The 19064-nt window shown below is 39.3% G+C and overlaps 1 protein-coding gene across 13 annotated transcripts in view; it reads right to left on the bottom strand.

Moving 5' to 3' along the window:
* Positions 1-19064, bottom strand: part of RNF111 (ring finger protein 111) — a 163866-nt gene that overhangs the window by 18085 nt on the left and 126717 nt on the right. For 7 of the 13 annotated variants that reach the window (XM_063596689.1, XM_055098274.2, XM_055098276.2 and 4 more), the window contains 2 exons: positions 11247-11566; positions 2122-2374 (listed from right to left, as the gene is read on the bottom strand). In XM_063596689.1, the coding sequence (XP_063452759.1) occupies positions 2122-2374; positions 11247-11566 (573 nt within the window). Of the gene's footprint in view, positions 1-2121; positions 2378-11246; positions 11567-19064 lie in introns of all 13 variants that reach the window. The other 6 variants (XM_055098273.2, XM_055098275.2, XM_063596681.1 and 3 more) reach the window with 1 other exon arrangement.

The following is a 19064-nucleotide window of genomic DNA, read 5'->3' as shown; positions in this document are numbered from 1 at the left end:
TTGTTTTATCACTTCATCAAGACCACAAACCTTTCAAAAGCAAAGAGAGACATATTCTTACTCCACAAGTATTGTTGTTATACATATAAATGTACTTATGAAACAGCAAACTATTCATTTGGATCCAAGTATCACAATTTATAGCCAATAGGAATTATTCCCATTTTACAAGTGCAAAGAATGTAAGGACAGAGAGATTAAATAACTTATCCAAAGTCACTAAGCTAATTAGTCAGAGCTGGGAGGTCAACTCGAATCTATCCAATTCTAAAGCTAGTGCTCTACTACGCCATATTGTCTTCCCCAGTTCATTCCGGATGAAAAAAGGTTTAAGAACCACACGTTTCACACGTGAACTAAAGCGTACGGGAAATGTTTTTTAAAAGCACGGGCAAGTTGGGGAGAGAATACACACACTCCTTCAGGAAAAGAAGCCCAAAACAGAGTTATCAAAATGTCTCTAACAGAAAATAATACAATTTAAATTTCCTACCTTCATTCTCATTAACACACTCCTAATGAGGTGTGTAAATTGATGCAGCCCCTTGGAGAGAAAACTTAACAGTATTTATCTGAAAGTTTAGCCCTCTGACATAGCAATCACATTTCTAGGAAGTTATACTATACATAAACTCAACCATAAACAACTTTAATGTCCACCAACAGAAGACTGATTTAATATACAATGGATATTATGGGGGTATTAAAAACCAATGAGCTAGATTTTTATGTGCTAATATGCAAAAATCAAAATATACTGTTAAATTTAAAAACAAAAAACAAGAAGTAGAATATGTTTGATTTCCCATTTTTAAAAGGTAAGACATATACCTATGTGTACAAAGAAAATTTCTAAAAGTTTTTATAGAACAGTTACTACCTCTGATATATTAACATTAGTAAGCTGTGCGAGGAAGCTTTTAAATTCTCATTTTATATGACTGCACAGTCTGAATGTTTTAGAATATAACAAATGAATCTAAAACATTTATTTATTAGGACATTTTGAAAAGAATGAACTTACTCATAAACTGCTTCAGTATATTATGTTTAAAGGGGAGGGGCAGAAAATTACACATATTCAATTTCAAATAAAAGATGATCAATCAAAAATGAATACCATCAAGTATTACAAAATAGGCCATGCATCACACTGGTGCTCATACAAAGAATTGGCCCATTGGTCAATGCTTTGTAAAAACTGTTGCTAAATGTTTTCCAATTTATACTTTAAATTTTAAGTTGCATTACTGAGAAGGTAAATAATATATCACCAGTTCCACTGTACAAATTCTGGGTTGATTCCAGCTGTGTCTGCACGATGCAGATTTTTTTAAATGACTGGAGTAGAAGAAAAAATCCAAGAAGATACGTAAGTGAAAATTACCACTTGCCATGTAATCAAAACAAAACACAAATTTCCTTGCTGACTTCCTGGTTCATTTCCAGCATGAATTTTTGGTGTTTATCAGCCAAGTGTTTATTAAGCTTCCATTTCATTATTAGCTTATGATCTAACAAAATAGTAAATATGTTACATAGCCTTAGGGTATTTATCATTTCTTGTGATATCTAACGAATTTCAATTTCTTTAGAAAAGGCATGCCTGGTTCTATTTTATTTTTATAGAAACAGGGTCTCACTATGTTGCCCAGGCTGGTCTCAAACTCCTGGCCTCAAGCAATCCTCCTGTCTTGGCCTCCCAAAGTGCTGGGATTACAGGAGTGAGCCATCATGCCCAACCATGGTTATATTTTAATTGCCTGCATCAAATGAATATAAAAATCCTTTTACAACTCCCAAAGCTTGCTGTCAGGAAATTCTCTCTTATATCTCAGTTAACTGCTTGAGAATTCTTAAAAATTTACTTTACTGTGCCTAGAAATACTACTCAACTTTCACATTTCTTCAGCTATACTAAAGAACAAATCTAAATTCCTTAAAACTTCCATTCAATCCACCTCAATTACATAATACTAACATGGGAAAAAATATACCCTACTCTTAAGCCAAGTAAATACTAAAAATTTAAGAACTGGGATTAAAGGTTATTTCATAAGGAAGTACAAAATGCTTCATTGACATGACTCTAGATTTTGTGTCCACTAAGTATATACTTACAAGGGGGTGGCATGTAATGTCGACATGATGAGAGAGAGGGCTGTGGAGGGGGCTGGGGCTGCGCAACCATGCTTGATCCATAGCCATCTATTGATGATAAAGGTTGACTTGGGGCAGCAGCAGCGGCCTGATGGCCAAAGATTGCAGCTCGGGAGGAAGAAACAGGGCAGCAGGGGTCAAATGCAGATGCTCCATGAAAACTGCCACTTCCATGACTTCTGATACCACTGTTGCTCAGGTCTACTGGCAATGCCTGCTAGATAAAAAGGAAGTATATTTTATCTTTCTAAAGTTTGGTCAAATATTTGATGTTATATTATAAAAGTATTCCTAATATAACCAAAAAAACATAATCTTTAAATTAGTTTGAAAACAGGAAGATTCTTAGTATGAAGAACCAGTGAGCACCAACAAAATACTTGGTTATCTTGAATATAACAAGTGTATCCTGGATTGTGAAAACTGTAGTGGTTTTACAGTTAAACTAATTTTTAAAAATCAAGCATAAGATTTTATCACAAGATGAACAAAAGTTTAATATATTAAAATCTTTTTGTCTTATAACAAATACATCTTAGAAACTTTAAAAATCATACTTCTATATTCTCCTTTATCCCAACATTGTGACTAGTACTTTAGGACTCCTTGAGAAAACATATTATCACACTACTGAAAATATTAAGGTTCTAGGAAAAATCTTGTCTGCCCCAAGTTCCAAACTGTATAAAGCAAGAATTCAATTAAAGTGCTAATAAACAAATCTACATTATTCAAAATAACAATGGACATAAGATTTTTCAGACTAAATCATGAATTACCTTTGCCACTTAAAGCTTTCACTTGTTCAAAAACATAAGAATAAAAAAAGTTAAAGCACTGCTTCCTTTTATAGGCATATTTATTGCATTTTATAGGCATATTTAGTGCTTTGCAGATGTTCGGGGTTTTCTGTTTTATTTTTAATAAATTGAAGGTTTGTGGCGACATTGTGTCAAGCAAGTCTATCAGAGTTATTTTTCCAACAGCATGTGGAAACTCTGTGTCTGTGTCACATTTTGGTAATTCTCTTAATATTTATATTTTTCTCATTATTATTTTATCTGTTATGGTGATATTTGATGAGTAGTCATTGATGTTACTATTATAATTGCTTTGGGCACCAAGAACTGTGCCCATATAAGACAACAAATTTAACAGATAAACATGTGTGTCCTGACCAGATGTTTCCCCATTACCCTGCTCTCCTCTCTTTGGGCCTCCCTATTCCCTGAGACACAACAACATTGAAATTAGGCCAATTAATGGCCTCTGGTATTCAAGTGAAAGGAAGATTTGCACATCTCTCATTTTAAACCAAAACCGAGAAATGATTAAGCTTAGTGAGGAAGGCATGTCAAAAGCCCAGAGAGGCCAAAAGCTAGGCCTCTTGCACCAGTTAGCCAAGTCATGAATGCAAAGGAAAAATCCTTGAAAGAAACTGAAAGCACTCCAGTGAACACACAAATCATAAGAAACTGAAACACCCTTATTGCTGATCTAAAGAAAGTTTTAGTGATCTAGATGGAAGATCAAACCAGCTACAATATTCTCTTAAGCCAAAGCCTAAGCCAGAGCAAGGCCCTAACTCTTCAATTCTATGAAGGCTGAGGGAGGCAAGGAGGCTGCAGAAGAAAAGTCTGAAGATAGCAGAGGTTAGTTCATGAAACTGAAGGAAAGAAGCTATCTCTGTAAGATAAAAGTGCAAGGAGAAGCAGCAAGTGCTGATGTAGAAGCTACAGTAAGTTATCTAGAAAATCCAGCTAAGATCATTTATGGAAAGTGCTACAGTGAATAACAGATTTTCCATGTCGACAAAACAGCCTAATATTGGAAGATGTCATCCAGGACTTTCATAGCAAAGAGAAGTCAGTGGCTGGCTTCAAAGTTTCCAAGGACTGGATGATTCTTGTTAGGGTCTAAAGTAGCTGGTGACTTAAAATCCAATGCTCATTTGCAATTCCAGAATTCCCAGGGCCCTTAAGATTTATGCTAAATCTATTCTGCCTGTGCACTATTAACAAACAACAAAGCCTAGATGACAGTACAGCTATTTACGTGGTTTACTGAATATTTTAAGAATACTGTTGAGACCCACTACTAAGAAAAAAATATTCCTTTCAAAATGTTACTGCTTGGCAAAAGTGAGACCTTTTCTCAAAAAAGAAAAAAGAAAATTGCTGTTTCTTGACAATGCACATAGTCACCAAAGAGCTCTGATGATGTATAAGTAGATTAATGTTTTCATACCTAACACAACATCCAGTCTGCAGACTATGAATCAAGGAGTAATTTCAACTTTCAAGTCTTATTATTAAAGAAATACATTTCATAAGGCTATAGCTGCCATAATAATTCCTCTAATCAATCTGGGCAAAAGTAAATTGAAAACCTTCCAGAAAGGAGTCACCATTCTAGATGTCATTAAGAACATTTGTGGTTCATGGAAGGCAGTCAAAATATTAACATTAATAATTTGGAAGAAGTGGATTCCAAGCCTCATGCACACTTTGAGGGGTTCAAGACTTCAGTGGATGAAGTAACTACAGATGTCGTGAAGACAGCAAGAGAACTAGAATAAGAAGTTGGACCCTGAAGATGTGATTGAATTGCCGTAAATCCTGATAAAAGCTGAATGAGTTGCTTCTGAAGGAGGAGCAAAGAAAGTAGTTTATTTATTTATTTATTTATTTATTTTGGAGACACTGTCTCACTCTATTGCCCAGGTTGGTGTGCAGTAGTGCAATCTTGGCTCACTGCAACTTCCGCCTCCCAGGTTCAGGCAATTATCTTACCTCAGCCTCGCGAGCAGCTGGGATTACAGGTCCATGCCACCACGCACCTAATTTTTGTATTTTTGTATTTTTAGTAGACACGAGGTTTCACCATGTTGCCCACGCTGGTCTTGAACTGCTGACCGCAAGTGATCTGCCTGCCTCAGCCTCTCAAAGAAAGTGCTGGGATTACAGAAGTAAGCCACTGCACCCAGGCTCTTTTATTTACTTTTGAGACAAGGTCTCACTGTGTTGCCTACAGTGGAGTGCAGTAATACAAACGTGCCTCACTGCAGCCTCCACCTACCCAGCTCAAGCAATCCTCCCAACTTCAGCCTCCCGAGTAGCTAGGACCATAGGCACGTGCCACTGCACCCAGCTAATTTTTAGATTTTTTGTAGAGACAGAGTCTTGCCATGTTGCCCAGACTGGTCTTTAACTCCTCCCACCTCAGCGCCACAAAGTGTTGGAAGCAAATGCATGAGCCAGCATGCCCAGCTGGAAGTGTTTTTTTTTTTTTTTTAATAAAAAAATTGCAGGGCCCCAGACACATCATTTAAACAAACAAACAAACAAAAAACTGCAGCAAAAGTGGTTTCTTGAGATAGAACCTTCTCCTGGTAAAGATACTAGGAAAAAGATGGAAATGACAGGCCGGGTGTGGTGGCTCACGCCTGTAATCCCAGCACTTTGGGAGGCTGAGGCAGGCAGATCACGAGGTCAGGAGATTGAGACCAACGTGGCTATCACGGTGAAACCCCGTCTCTACTAAAAAATACAAAAAAATTAGCCGGGCGTGGTGGCGGGCACCTGTAGTCCCAGCTACTTGGGAGGCTGAGGCAAAATGGCATGAACCCGGGAGGTGGAGCTTGCAGTGAGCCGAGATCACGCCACTGCACTCCAGCCTGGGCAACAGAGCGAGGCTGTCTCAAAAAAAAAAAAAAAAAAAAAAAAAAAAAGATGGAAATGACAGCGAAAGATTTAGAGTATCACATCAACTTAATATATTACATTAGTACATTACATAAACTTAAAGCAGCTGCAAAGTTTGAAAGGATTGATTCCAATTCTGAAAGAAGTTCTATGGGTAAAACGCCATTAAACAGCATCATGTGCTACAGAGAAATCTTTCATGAAAGGAACAGTCAATCAATGCAGCAAACTTCATTGTTATCTTACTTCAAGAAATTGCCACAGCCACCCCAATCTTTAGGTACCACCACTTTCATCAGTCATAGCCACCAACATTAAGGCAAGACCCTCCATCAGCAAAAAGTTTACAATTTGCTGAAGTCTCAGAGGATTGCTGGCATTTTAAAAAAATGTATTAGCAATAAAGTATTTTTAAATTGAATTATTTTTAAACTGAAACATGTACAATAAGGTATTTTTAAACTGAAGTATTTTTAAATTGAAGCATGTACATTTTTTTAAACATAATGTCACTGTGCAGTGGACTTACTACAGTGTAAATATTAAATTTTATATGTACTGGGAAACAAAAAAATTCATGTGACTTGCTTTATTGCAATATTCACTTTATTGTATTTATTGTGGTTGTCTGGAACCAAACCTGCAGTATCTCCAAGGTATGCTTGTATTAGGAATACGATTTTAGGGAAAGCCCATTAACTAAGTTGGGAAATAAACCAGAGGGTAGATTCCACTTCCACTCATCAGTAATATTTTCCTCCAAAAACTTTATTTTTTTTTTTTTTTGAGACAGGATCTCTGTTACCCAGGCTGGAGTGCAGTGGCACAATCTTGCCTCACTGCAACCTCCACCTCCTAGGCTCAAGCGATTCTCCTGCCTCAGCCACCCACAAGAAGCTAGAACTAAAGGCACGAGACCCCACGCCCAGCTAATTTTTGTTTTTTTGTTTCGTTTTGTTAGAAACGGGGTTTCACCATGTTGCACACGGTGGTCTCGAACTCTTGCGGTCAAGCGATCCACCCGTCTCAGCCTCCCAAGGTGCTAGGATTTCAGGCGTAAGCCACTATGCACTGCCTTCCAAAAGCATCTGGAAAAATCCTAAGCAAAACACTTTCACCTCTACTCTATAGCAAAGGCAAGAATCACTTCTTCGTATTCTTTTTTTTTTTTTTTTTTGAGATGGAGTCTCGCTCTGTTGCCCAGGCTGGAGTGCAGTGGTGCGATCTCGGCTCACTGCAAGCTCCGCCTCCTGGGTTCAGGCCCATTATCCTGCCTCAGCCTCCCGAGTAGCTGGGACTACAAGCACCCACCACCACGCCCGGCTACTTTTTTTGTATACTTAGTAGAGACAGGGTTTCACCATGTTAGCCAGGATGGTCTCGATCTCCTGACTTCATGATCCACCTGCCTCAGCCTCCCAAAGTGCTGGGATGACAGGCGTGAGCCACCGTGCCCGGCCACTTCTTCGTATTCTTGAATACAAACCTACTGCTTAGGTTCAGTGGAACCATACTTTTCAAAATGTGATGAAAGACCATAAAGATCTGATGTTATATATGGAATTATATACAGCAACTGTGCAATACTGGAAGCTGAGGGGCTGGAGATGAAAAAACCTAGGGTAATGCATTTGTCAAAGGCCCAAGTCACCCAACAGTCCCGAGAGGAACCACAGCATTCTTTTTAATTTCAGTGAGCTCTAGGTTTAGGGGGAATAATAGAAACAAAAGGAACTCTGGGTGCTGAAAGGAAAGGGGTGTGATGATACTCAAGTTGGGAAAGAGAAAAGGAGGAGCTCCTTTCTTTTGTATTATTTATCTACAATCAAGTATATGTCTGTTCTCCTTCTGTTGAGCTGTACAATCAAGTATATGTCTGTTCTTCTATTGAGTTGGCAAATACAATGTATGTCTTCAATTCAGGTAAATATGGTTTAAGAATAATGTTTTAAGACTGAATTTATGTTTATGGTTCAAATCCTTTCCCTACTATTTAGACTAAAATTAGCAAATGGACTAGAATATCAACATCTTATGAAGGTGACCAAATTTCATTTTATCTTCATCTCTAGTCAGTGATTAAGAACATTCCCAGAGTAAAGTAATTCCTAGAAGAAACTGAGGGTAAAATTAAAGAATAAAGGGAAAATAAAAACAGTAATGAGAACCCTCTTCTTCACAATTCCAGTTCATTCAATTCTTATTCTCGAAGGACAGTCAAGGGTAAGCAAGATGAGTATAGTGATGGGACATAATAATTGGCTTACACAGATACAAATGACGCATCACACTAATTAAACTACTAGGCACAGTGGTACATGCCTGTAGTCCCAGCCAATTAGAAGTCTGGGGCAGGAGGATTACTTAAGCCCAGGAGTTTAAGGCCAGCCTGAGAAACAAGGCAAGATCCTCTCTTAAAAAAAAAAAAAAAAGCAGGAGGTGGGGTGGGGTTGGGGGGTGGGGGTGGTGTGGCAGGGGTGGGTAGGGATGAAAGCCATATCATATCAAAGCAAGCAGTGAGGACTATCTACATGACTACTGCATCTTCTCGGTTTGCCAGTCTAATTTTTATTTGACTGTGCACAATCTGGCACTCAAACATAAGATATCTACAAAATCACAAATCTCAGGTTTTGTTTGCTTCTTCTGCTCCTCTACTTTCTGCTGTACCCAAATAGGTCTAAAGTGAAGACTATATGAAGCTATTTTATGAGCATTTGGTTAATTTTAGAGTCCTACAAACATCAACACGAGTCTCAAACTGTTGTCTTCAAAAATCTCACTCTCTTTACCTTCAAATCCATTATCACCACTGAATGCCTGTGATCCTGCTGATTCTTCTCAAGTTTTGTTTGCAGTCCAAATACTTCTACTAATACTTACAGGTGGGTAAACGGGTTATATTTATTTTACGCTGAACAGACCTGTAAAAGAGATCCTACCTACAATTGACTCAAGCTGAAATAAAAAGTTGTATACATAACTGATGTCTCAAACTAGCTGTATTATTTTATTAATAACAAAATATTCTGCAAATGAGACTTTTGGCAGCTCTTTAATGAATGTAGGAAAAGCTGGTAGACCCACCTCTTCACCATTTTCCTACAATATTTATGAAGCATCATGTAACCAAATTTACAGCAAAACAAAGTTATACTTCCAAGCAGATCCTTTCATTCAATCCACTGGAAAATTCTTCTTGATGCTCCCTCGTTCCCAAGAGATAGGACAGGTCTGGACAATCCATTAATACCAAGAAATGTTACCAAAACCGAAATGACATCTAAAATCTCTTTAATTATATTTTCTACTAAATTCAAACTTCCTCTTGATAGGACCAGCTGTATTTTTAAAGAGAATACAACAACTCCTTTTTTTTTTTTTTTTTTTTGAGACGGAGTCTTGTTCTGTCGCCCAGGCTGGAGTGCGGTGGCATGATCTCAGCTCACTGCAATCTCCGCCTCCCACGTTCAATCGATTCTCCTGCCTCAGTCTCCTGAGCAGCTGGGATTACAGGCACGCGCCACAGACCCAACTAATTTTTGTATTTTTAGTAGAGATGGGGTTTCACCATGTTGGTCAGGCTGGTCTCGAACTCCTGATCTCGTGATCCACCCACTTTGGCCTCCCAGAGTGCTAGGAATACAGGCATGAGCCACCGCGCCCAGCCCTTGTTAATTATTTTTAATCTGTCAGACCCAGAAGACATACCATCAAAATTTTAAAAGATGAGGCAAGTACTTTAGGAAAGGTCGGGTGACATAGAAAAGTGGTAGCTTGGCCGGGCAGGGTGGCTTAATGCCTGTAATCCTAGGCAACAAGAGTGACACTCCATCTCAAAAAAAAGAAAAAAAAAACAAACTTCGGAGTCTTGCTCTGATGCCCAGGCTGGAGTGCAGTGGCACGATCTTGGCTCACTACAACCTCCACCTCTAAGGTTAAAGTGATTCTCCTGCCTCAGCCTCCCGAGTAGCTGGGACTACAGGCACACACCACCACACCCAGCTAATTTTTGTATTTTAGTAGAAATGGGATTTCACCATGTTGGCCAGGCTGGTCTTGAACTTCTGACCTCAGGTGATCCACTTGCCTTGGCCTCCCAAAGTGCTGGAATTACAGGCGTGAGCCACCATGCCAGCCTCTTTGACTTTTTTTGCAGCACTTTTTTTCTGGAATAGTATATGTCAAAATTACAATTTTTCTCTGAAATTACATCTTTTGTTTTTTTTTGTTGTTGTTGTTGTTTTTTGAGACAGCATCTCACTCTGTCGCCCAGGCTGGAGTGCAATGGCGTGATCTCAGCTCACTGCAACCTCCGCCTCCGGGGTTCAAGCAATTCTCTTGCCTCAGCCTTCTGAGTTGCAACATGCAGACTTATATCATAATCGTACATGGATGTGACATAACAAAAGTTAAAGTAGCATGGAACGCTTGACTTCTTTTACTCCACGTGATTGCCAATACTAATTTAATACTAGTTGACATTTTGCGAACTCAATAATAATACCAACTAATTTACTTAATTATAATTTTTTGCTGACATTTTGATTCTCCATAAACTGAAAACCTCATCTGCCCCTGAGAAAACATGCTACAGGCCTGCAAATGAGAAGGCTGTTTATTTTTAGATGAGTGAAGGTTATAGTGAACTCTACAGTAGGAGGTAAAAGGGGAAAACTGGGAGAATTTTCCAATTTTTCATGAATTAGCTGGACACTAGAGTTTCAACAATTTGTTTAAAATAAGATCGCAAAAATCAGATCCAACTGTATTTAACTAAAAACATCAAAAACCTTTTTAAAAAGTGATTTTTAGATTAAGTATCAGTTTTGATTACCCACATCCCTGGTCCATTCAATTAGTTGTAATAATTTAGTCCATCTAAAAATCCCAGAGACTTAATTAAAAAGAAACCACAGACCACTAAATTAGGCCATTTTCGAATGTAAGAATGTGATTAATTTAGTGTATAAAATCTATCCCTAGGGGTTTTTTCCTCTTCCCGAAGCCACCACAATTAAAAAAGAAAGGTGGGTTGGTTTTAACGCAAGTAGTTACTCCCTCATGCTGGGTTTTCCAGCCATCTAAAACAGGAAGAAGGGGAAGGGAAAGGAGAAAGGAGAGGGAAGGAATGAAGGGGAAGAGGAAAGGGAAGAGAGGGAAGGAAGGAGGGGAAGAGACAGAGGAAAGGAAGGAAGAATGGGAGGGAGTTAAAAAAAAAAAAGGAAACGGAGGGAGGCAGGGAGGGAAGAAAGCAGGGAGAGAAATGGAGGGAGGGAGAGAGACAGGAATGAAGGAAGAGGGAGAGAGAGAAAAGGGAGAAGGAGAGAGAGAGAGAGACAAGAGGGGCAGGAAAGAAAGACTGACTCAAATTCCACATACCTGTTCATGATAGCTGGTACCAGAACTACTATTTGCTCCACAAGGTGCTTGTACTTGTGGAGGTCTTTCCACAGGGCAAGCAGGATCACTAAAAGAAGGAGAAACTGGGACAGCTGGGTGGGGAGTATGGTGGTGGTGGTGATGATGTTGAAAATGGTGACCATGCTGCTGAAAGCAACTTGTATGAGGATGTCCTAATGCATGGTGGTTCTGTGACGACCCTCCACATGGTGAGTGCTGGGGACAGCAGGAAGGTAACCTTGGCATTGCAGGAGGGCCAGTTTCCGTTACAGCACTAGATGTAGTTCTCCTTGAGTCATCTTGAAACAGAAAAAAATGCACAGAATAATCAAATCATGAAATATCACTGTGTAAAAAAATAGGTATGGGGTATAAATAATAAATGTTTAAAGAAATGTTCAGTAAATTCAAATCTCTGTAAATAATGTGATAGTGCCACATTCTTTTTTTTTTTTTTGAGATGGAGTCTTGCTGTTGTTGCACAGGCTGGAGTGCAGTGGCGCCATCTTGGCTCACCAAACCTCCGCCTCCTGGGTTCAAGCGATTTTCCTCCCTCAGCCTCCTGAGTAGCTGGGATTACAGGCATGCACCACCACGCCCAGCTTATTTTGTATTTTTAGTACAGATGGGGTTTCTCCATGTTGGTCAGGCTGGTCTTGAACTCCCAACCTCAGGTGATCTGCCCGCCTCAGCCTCCCAAAGTGCTGGGATTACAGGCGTGAGCCACCACACCCGGCTGATAGTGCCATATTCTTAACATATACATCATATGATTTTATGCAGTGGTCTTCATTGGGATTTTCCTGAAACTCTAAATTCTTCAGGAGGCTCATATTTACTGTGATGTGCAAGTATGGCAATAGATCATGTTTTCCTATGGCATAATAAATGATTTATTACCAGTAAAACTGTATTTTAAAAGTTTAAAAATACGAGTCCTTCCACTACATGCTACAAAGCAAATGCTCTTCCCCTGAGCTCCATGAACCCCTAATATCATAAATCCTTCCTACATAATGCAGGCAGCTATGTACTTCTTAAAATCTCACCTTAAGACACAGCCAGCCAAGTCAGAGTGTATCTGGTGAAGTCTCACTATCCACCAACACAAATATATACATTGTATATATTTGCTCAACAGATTCTCCTGCCTCAGCCTCCTAAGTAGCTGGGACCATAGGCACACACCACCACGCCTGGCTAATTTTTGTATTTTTTGTAGAGACAAGATTTTGCCACATTGCCCAGGCTGGTCTTAAGCTCCTTCCAGAGCTCAGGTGATCCGCCCACCTCAGCATCCCAAAGTACTTGGATTACAGGCATGAGCCACCATGTCTGGGCCATTATCTTTTTTCCTTCCTTTGGACTCTATAGTCAGAACCAATAGAATGTAAGAAATGATTAGACTCTAATACTTGGAAAATAAAATGTGCTTTAAAGTAATCTAATGACTTAGTGTCACACAGTGGGGAAAGAAACATGGAGTCAAATGAATATGGGTTCTAATCTGGGACCTTTCTTTCAGCAATGTGACCTTAGGAAAGTTATTTAACCTCCTTTTCATCTATAAAATGTGGTAATAAAATTGCCTTGCATGGTTGTTAGAAAAGATAAATTTCTCGGTATAAAACACATGAGTCCTGATTATGCTCTCCGCCACATGCCCAGTTATTTTGAAGGTATGTTCTTCTATGGCAGAAGAACTGCAAAAGTATCCCCTGAAAGTCTGTCCCAGTGTTTCAAATTCATTTAAAACCCAGAAACGCTTCCTCAAACTAAATATTATATGGAAACTATATAAAAGAGATTTTTAAAACTTGAAGCTTCTGATTAAATTACAAGAGTGAAGAGCCTAAAGCCAAAGCCCCGCCCTGCTGCCATCCTTAACCCCCTACTCTGATTCTGAGGCATCTCCTCAGAATCCTTAGAATTCTGGAACATTACTGTCCTAGCCTTGATTTTACAGTACCCAAGAGTAGGGATACCCTGCTCCTATGTGGCTCAAAGTACCTAGCTAATCTCTTCTGGGTCAATGTATCAATTAGGAATCTTCTGCTTGTTTACAAATAAAATAAAAATCCAACCAAAACAGCTTAAATAATAAAGGGAATTATGGGTTCACATAAATGAACCTGGGTAGGGAGGTGCTTCAGGCTCTGCTTGGTAAGATTCAGCAAATTTCCCTAAAATTCTCCTGGCTCTGCCCTCTCTTACATGTCTTATCCTGCCTTTCCGGATTCTCATCTCTTCAAGGTCTGTGCTCTAACCTCTGTTACACAGTAGCTCTAATCTAAATTTCTGTATATTCGTTTTTTCCAAGCTGCTAGTCTGGCCTATGGGGGCTAATCTCCCAAACCCTTTTGTAAAGGTTCTTAACCTGGGAACTAGAATTCACGCGTCTGTGAACTTGGACGGAAGAAAAATACAAACTGACACTAACCTCTAACTGCCCCTAGAATTATGTTAAATATTGTAATTTGTAACAAAAAAACAAAGTCGACAAATTATTTCCTTTTTTTTTTTTTTTTGCGACAAAGTCTTGCTCTGTCGCCCAGGCTAGAGTGCAGTGGCGCAATCTCCGCTTACTGCAAGCTCTGCCTCCCGGGTTCACGCCATTCTCCTGCCTCAGCCTCCCGAGTAGCTGGGACTACAGGCGCCCGCCACCACACCCGGCTAATTTTTTTGTATTTTTAGTAGAGACGGGGTTTCACCATGTTAGCCAGGATGGTCTCGATCTCCTGACCTCGTGATCCACCCACCTCGACCTCCCAAAGTGCTGGGATTACAGGTGTGAGGCACCACGCCCAGACAGATTATTTACTTTTTAAAACAAATAATAGCAGTTCCAAAGTCAGTTCTATAATTATGTTACTTTCATTCACTTGTATTCCAAATGTGTTGAATAACCTGGTCAAGTGTTAAAACTAGCATATCAGGAACTGACCATGATCAAAAGTCTTTTAGGGCTATGCTGAACCCAACAGTAAGTAACTGTTTCCTATAAATTATAATATGTATAGTAATTACTCATTATTACAGTAGCTTTACTTGCTACAGCAGTTTCAGGGTTTTATCTTAGTCTCTATGTAAAAGTGTTATACAAGTCAATATCATTTATTGTGTATTGCATCAGGAAAAAAAGGTTGAAAACCTTTGGGACACTAAGCTCACTCACTGGGATACACTAAATTACCTTCATGGTTCCTTCCAACTCTGACACTTTAATTTTACAAACCAAGTTATTTGAGGATTACGTTGACTCTAAAAGTCAGGGTATGAGTTTGTAACCATCACTAAAGTGATGGATATGACATATATCTGTTCAGAAACAGCTTGTCCTCTTTTGCCTTCGAGCATTTTGAATATATATAGTCCAGAACCTCTTTGTTTCTCAAATAGGCTTGCATCCAAAACTAAAGACAACCAATTAGCCTCTCATTCGAGAGTTACTACCCAAATAAAATTGTCATAAATTAGAGGTGAAATACAGAGATATAAGATTCAGTAAATAAAACACTTCCTTTTCTATTAAAATTAACCCACAGAGGGCCCACTAAAAATGAGACAATCATGAACCTGCATTAGGGAAATTAACTCCACAACCCAGGGACAATAATTTGGTTAAAGTGCCTCCTAGGAGTGCCTTCAGTAACTCTAGCAGGATTATCGAGAGGCAGGCATGAATTACTCATTCATTCAACAGTCTTACACATAATAAAGTCGTGGTAAAAGATCTACAAAAGGCACTGGATAATACAAAGGTGAAAATGAAAGTCCTGGCCTTTAACATAACTTACGGTACGGTCTGCTTTTGCTGTTTTTATCTCTAGCAACCAGAAACATGCTTGCACAATGTAGGTGGCTCAATAAGCACTTTCTATATTTAATTTCAACTCACAAGGGAAAAGCAGCATGCAATCATGTAGCTAAGCACCAAGAAGAGAAACACTTGCTCTTTGGCCCTTAAGGAAGCTCATCATCAAGCATGGAGACAATTTAGGATACAAATCAACCAGTATTAGAACAGAAACACTGGGTTCTAGCATAGCATAAAGCAATGCTGTCCCCAGTATCTGGCAATGCCTGTAGACATTTTTGGTTGTTACAATTGGAAGGGAGGTGATATTACTGGAATTCAGAGGCTACAAACCAAGGATGCAGCTAAATATCTTGTAAGCACAGCCCTTCCCCACCTACCACTGTAAGAACTATCTGGCCCAAAGTCAATAGTAGTGCCAAGGTTGAGAAATCTTGGCATAAAGGGGAAAAGTAGAGGTACCACGCCAGACTGCCTAGGTTTGAATTCTTGCTCCACTATCATATAACCTTGGATATGTTACTTCACCTGTAGAATGAGAAGAGTAATAAAATCTGCCTTTCTGGTTACTGCAAAAATCAGAGTTATTATAGGCAAATCCACCGGCCAACACTATAGGCTCAATAAATGTTAGCTATTGCTATCCACTAGAGGGTAAGCTCTGTTGGAACAAAAATTTATCTGTTTTGTTCCCACTGCCTAGAACAGTGCCTGACATATAGTGTGCCATCAATAAATATGTGTTAAACAAATGAATATATAAGATATCATGTAGGCATAACACAAGGACCACATGGAGAGGTCAGGCAGATAATGAGCTGTTTGTGGCACATTGAGTTTGAACTGACTGCAGAATGGTCCAGGAGAGATGTCCAAGAAGGAATTGGATATGAAAGTCTAAAATGGCCGGGCATGGTGGCTCACACTTGTAATCCCAACACTTTGGAAAGCTGAGGCAAATGAATTGCCTGAGTCCAGGAGTTCGAGACCAGCCTGGGCAACATGGCAAAACCCTATCTCTACAAAAAATACATAAATTGGCCAGGTGTGGTAGAGTGTGCCTGTAGTCCCAGCTACTTGTGGGGCTGATGCAGGAGGATCACTTAAGCCTGGAAGTGGAGGCTGCGGTGAGCCTGCACTCTAGCCTACGTGACAAAGCAAGACCCTGTCTCGGGGAAAAAAAAAAAAAAAAAAAGAAGTTTAAAACAAATATAGTGGTCAAAAAACACAGAAGAGAGAGTCATCAGCATACTAGTGATAGGTGACAACACTTACAGTTATGAAATGGGCTAGTGAAAGGGGGGATGAGAACACAGTCCTGGGAAGAAAATGAATTATGAAAAGGAGACAATTGTCAGATTTTAAAAGATCATGTTTATTCATTATGAAAGGAGTCAGAAGCCCATTAGAGGAAAGAGTTTAGTGTGACAAAAATACACTTAAATGTACACAGACAAAAACAAGTGTACATGTGCATGTACTAAGGAAATGAAACCAGAGAAGATGCCGAAGACACAAGGAAGATAACAGTTAAAGCAAGGTTAAGGACAAAGGAAAGGATAAGAGGTAGAGCACAGATAAAGGAAATGGAAGGGAAAGGAAGGAGTTAGGAGACTAGGAATTAGTAGAGGAGGACAGGTAGAGAGCCACAAAAGTTTATATGGAGGCGTTGGAAGTTGAAGGAGTTCATGCTTAAGAACTTTCATTTATTCATTTTTTTAAAATTTCCCCTGGGGAATGAAAACCTTGACGAAAAGGAGAGTGTTTTGAAATAGGCACTTAGAGGAACGAAAGGGAACTGATCAAGACAATGGTGATTTCCTACAGAAAGCCCAGGATTAGAAACCATAAATTTACGGAGGAACTTGGATAAGTGTGAAGCTAGATGGCTTGAATGTGAGGGTTGGAAATATTCAAAAAGGTACAAGATAAGGACGAGTTGTGGAGAACATAGTTGAACTAATGTTCCATAGGGTCCTGGAAGGAAATTGACCTTAAGAGAGGCCCATTTAGGACTGTAGCCAAGATGCTCAGAAATTAAATCTGATTTGTGAATGAACAAAGATTTATATATAAAAGTTTTCGGAATATTCTGAAATAAAGTTGGGACTGTATCACATAAAATGTACGTAAGAATAATGCTACACATAGGCCGAGTGTGGTAGTTCACACCTGTAATCCCAGCACTTCTGGAGGCTGAGGCAGGTGGATCGCTCGAGCCCAGGAGACTGAGGCCAGTGTGGGCAACACGGCAACATGGCAAAACCCCATCTCTACTAAAATACAAAAATTAGCCGGACGTGGTGGTCATGCCTGTGGTCCCCCATCTACTCGGGAGGATCACTTGAGCCTGGGAGGTGGAGATTGCAGTGAGACAAGATTGTGCCACTGCACACGGGCCTGGGCAACAGAGTCAGACCTGTCTCACAAAAAAAAAAAAAAAAAAAAAAAAAAGAATAATGCTACATAAAGCTACAACAGGAGACAGGAGTCAATGAGAAGTCAAATCCCTGCCTCAAAAATTATTACAGTTTTGTCAAGGTACTTAACTTCTCAGGTTTCTTCATTTCTGAAATGGTAAGAGAAATGCCAACATCAATAATTTATTTTTTAAAACAGGGTCTTACTCTGTCATCTGGGCTGGAGTGTAGTGGTGCCCTCGAGGATCACTGTAGCCTCAACTTGTCAGGATCACATGATTCTCCTGACTCAGTCTCTGAGTAGCTGGGACTACAGGTGTGTGTCACCAAGCCTCACTAATTTCTGCAAGTTTCTGTTTTGTTTTGTTTTTTTCTTCAAAAGACACAAGGTTTCACCACGTTGCCTAGGCTGGTCTTGAACTCCTGGCCTCGAGTGATCTGCATCCCTGGCCTCCCAAAGAGCTGGGATTACAGGTGTGAGTCTCACCATGTCAAGGATTTTTTTTTTTTAAGAATTAAAATATATACAATAACATATAAGATACCCAAGTAACAAGCTAAGAAAAGAGTATGTACTCAACAAATGAAATAAAAGCCCATTTCATTTCTGCCTACATTTTTTCAGAGAATGTTTTTAAAAGACACCCCTGGGTACAGTGGTTCACACCTGTAGTCCTAGCTACTTGAGAGGCTGAAGTAGGAGGATCACCTGAGCCTGGAACTTCAAGACTGGCCTGGGCCAAAAAAACAAAAAAGATACTCCTGGGAAATCTCCTTGAGAATGTTTCTCAATTCTGCCCTCAGTTTTCCAGGGGAGAGAATACTTCTTGATCCAGCCACATGTAGTTTTCGAATCTGCTAGATGTAAATTACATGAATATTAAAAGAATTAAATGAGATATTATTAAAAGCAAAAAGGGATAGAAAATATAAGATGGTTTCATTATTAATGGTGATTTAGTCAATCCACAAGCTACAGGGTCTACAGTGTCCCTATTGGTAAGCAGTTAGCAAGTTCCTATCTCTGTACCATTATCCAAAAATGAAAGAAAGTTAGTTTAAGGCTCAGTTAAACAAAGGATATAAGAGAGAGCCAGAGATATCACTGCTAACTGAAACGTAAGAACTAGCTTGAGATAAGAGCTAAAACTAAAGAAAGCTCCGGAATAAATTTTTGTGACCTTGGATTAGGCAACGGTTTCTTAGATATGACACCAAAAGACCAAACCATAACCAAAAAACCCCAGAAAATGGATATCACCAAAATTTTAAAAACTCCCATCCCCATTCTCAATTATTTTGGGAAGATAACTAAGGAGTAGACTTAGTACATCCAATGGTAACTCTATTTTAACTTTCTGAGGAACCATCAAAGTGTTTTTCTCAGCAGTTGCACCATTTTGCATTCCTACCAGCAATTCGCAAGGGTTCCAATTTCTCTACATCCTTGCCAACGCTGGTGATTTTCTATTTTTGTTTGTGTTATAGACACCCTAGTTGGTGCAAAGTGGTATCTCATTGTGGTTTTCATTTGCATTTCCCTAATGATTAGTGATGTTG

The sequence above is a fragment of the Pan paniscus genome, chromosome 16 (genome assembly GCF_029289425.2).
Source record: "Pan paniscus chromosome 16, NHGRI_mPanPan1-v2.0_pri, whole genome shotgun sequence".
Taxonomy (NCBI): domain Eukaryota; kingdom Metazoa; phylum Chordata; class Mammalia; order Primates; family Hominidae; genus Pan; species Pan paniscus.
The sequence above is the reverse complement of the archived record's forward strand: the minus strand, read 5'-3'. Positions and strand labels throughout refer to the sequence as shown.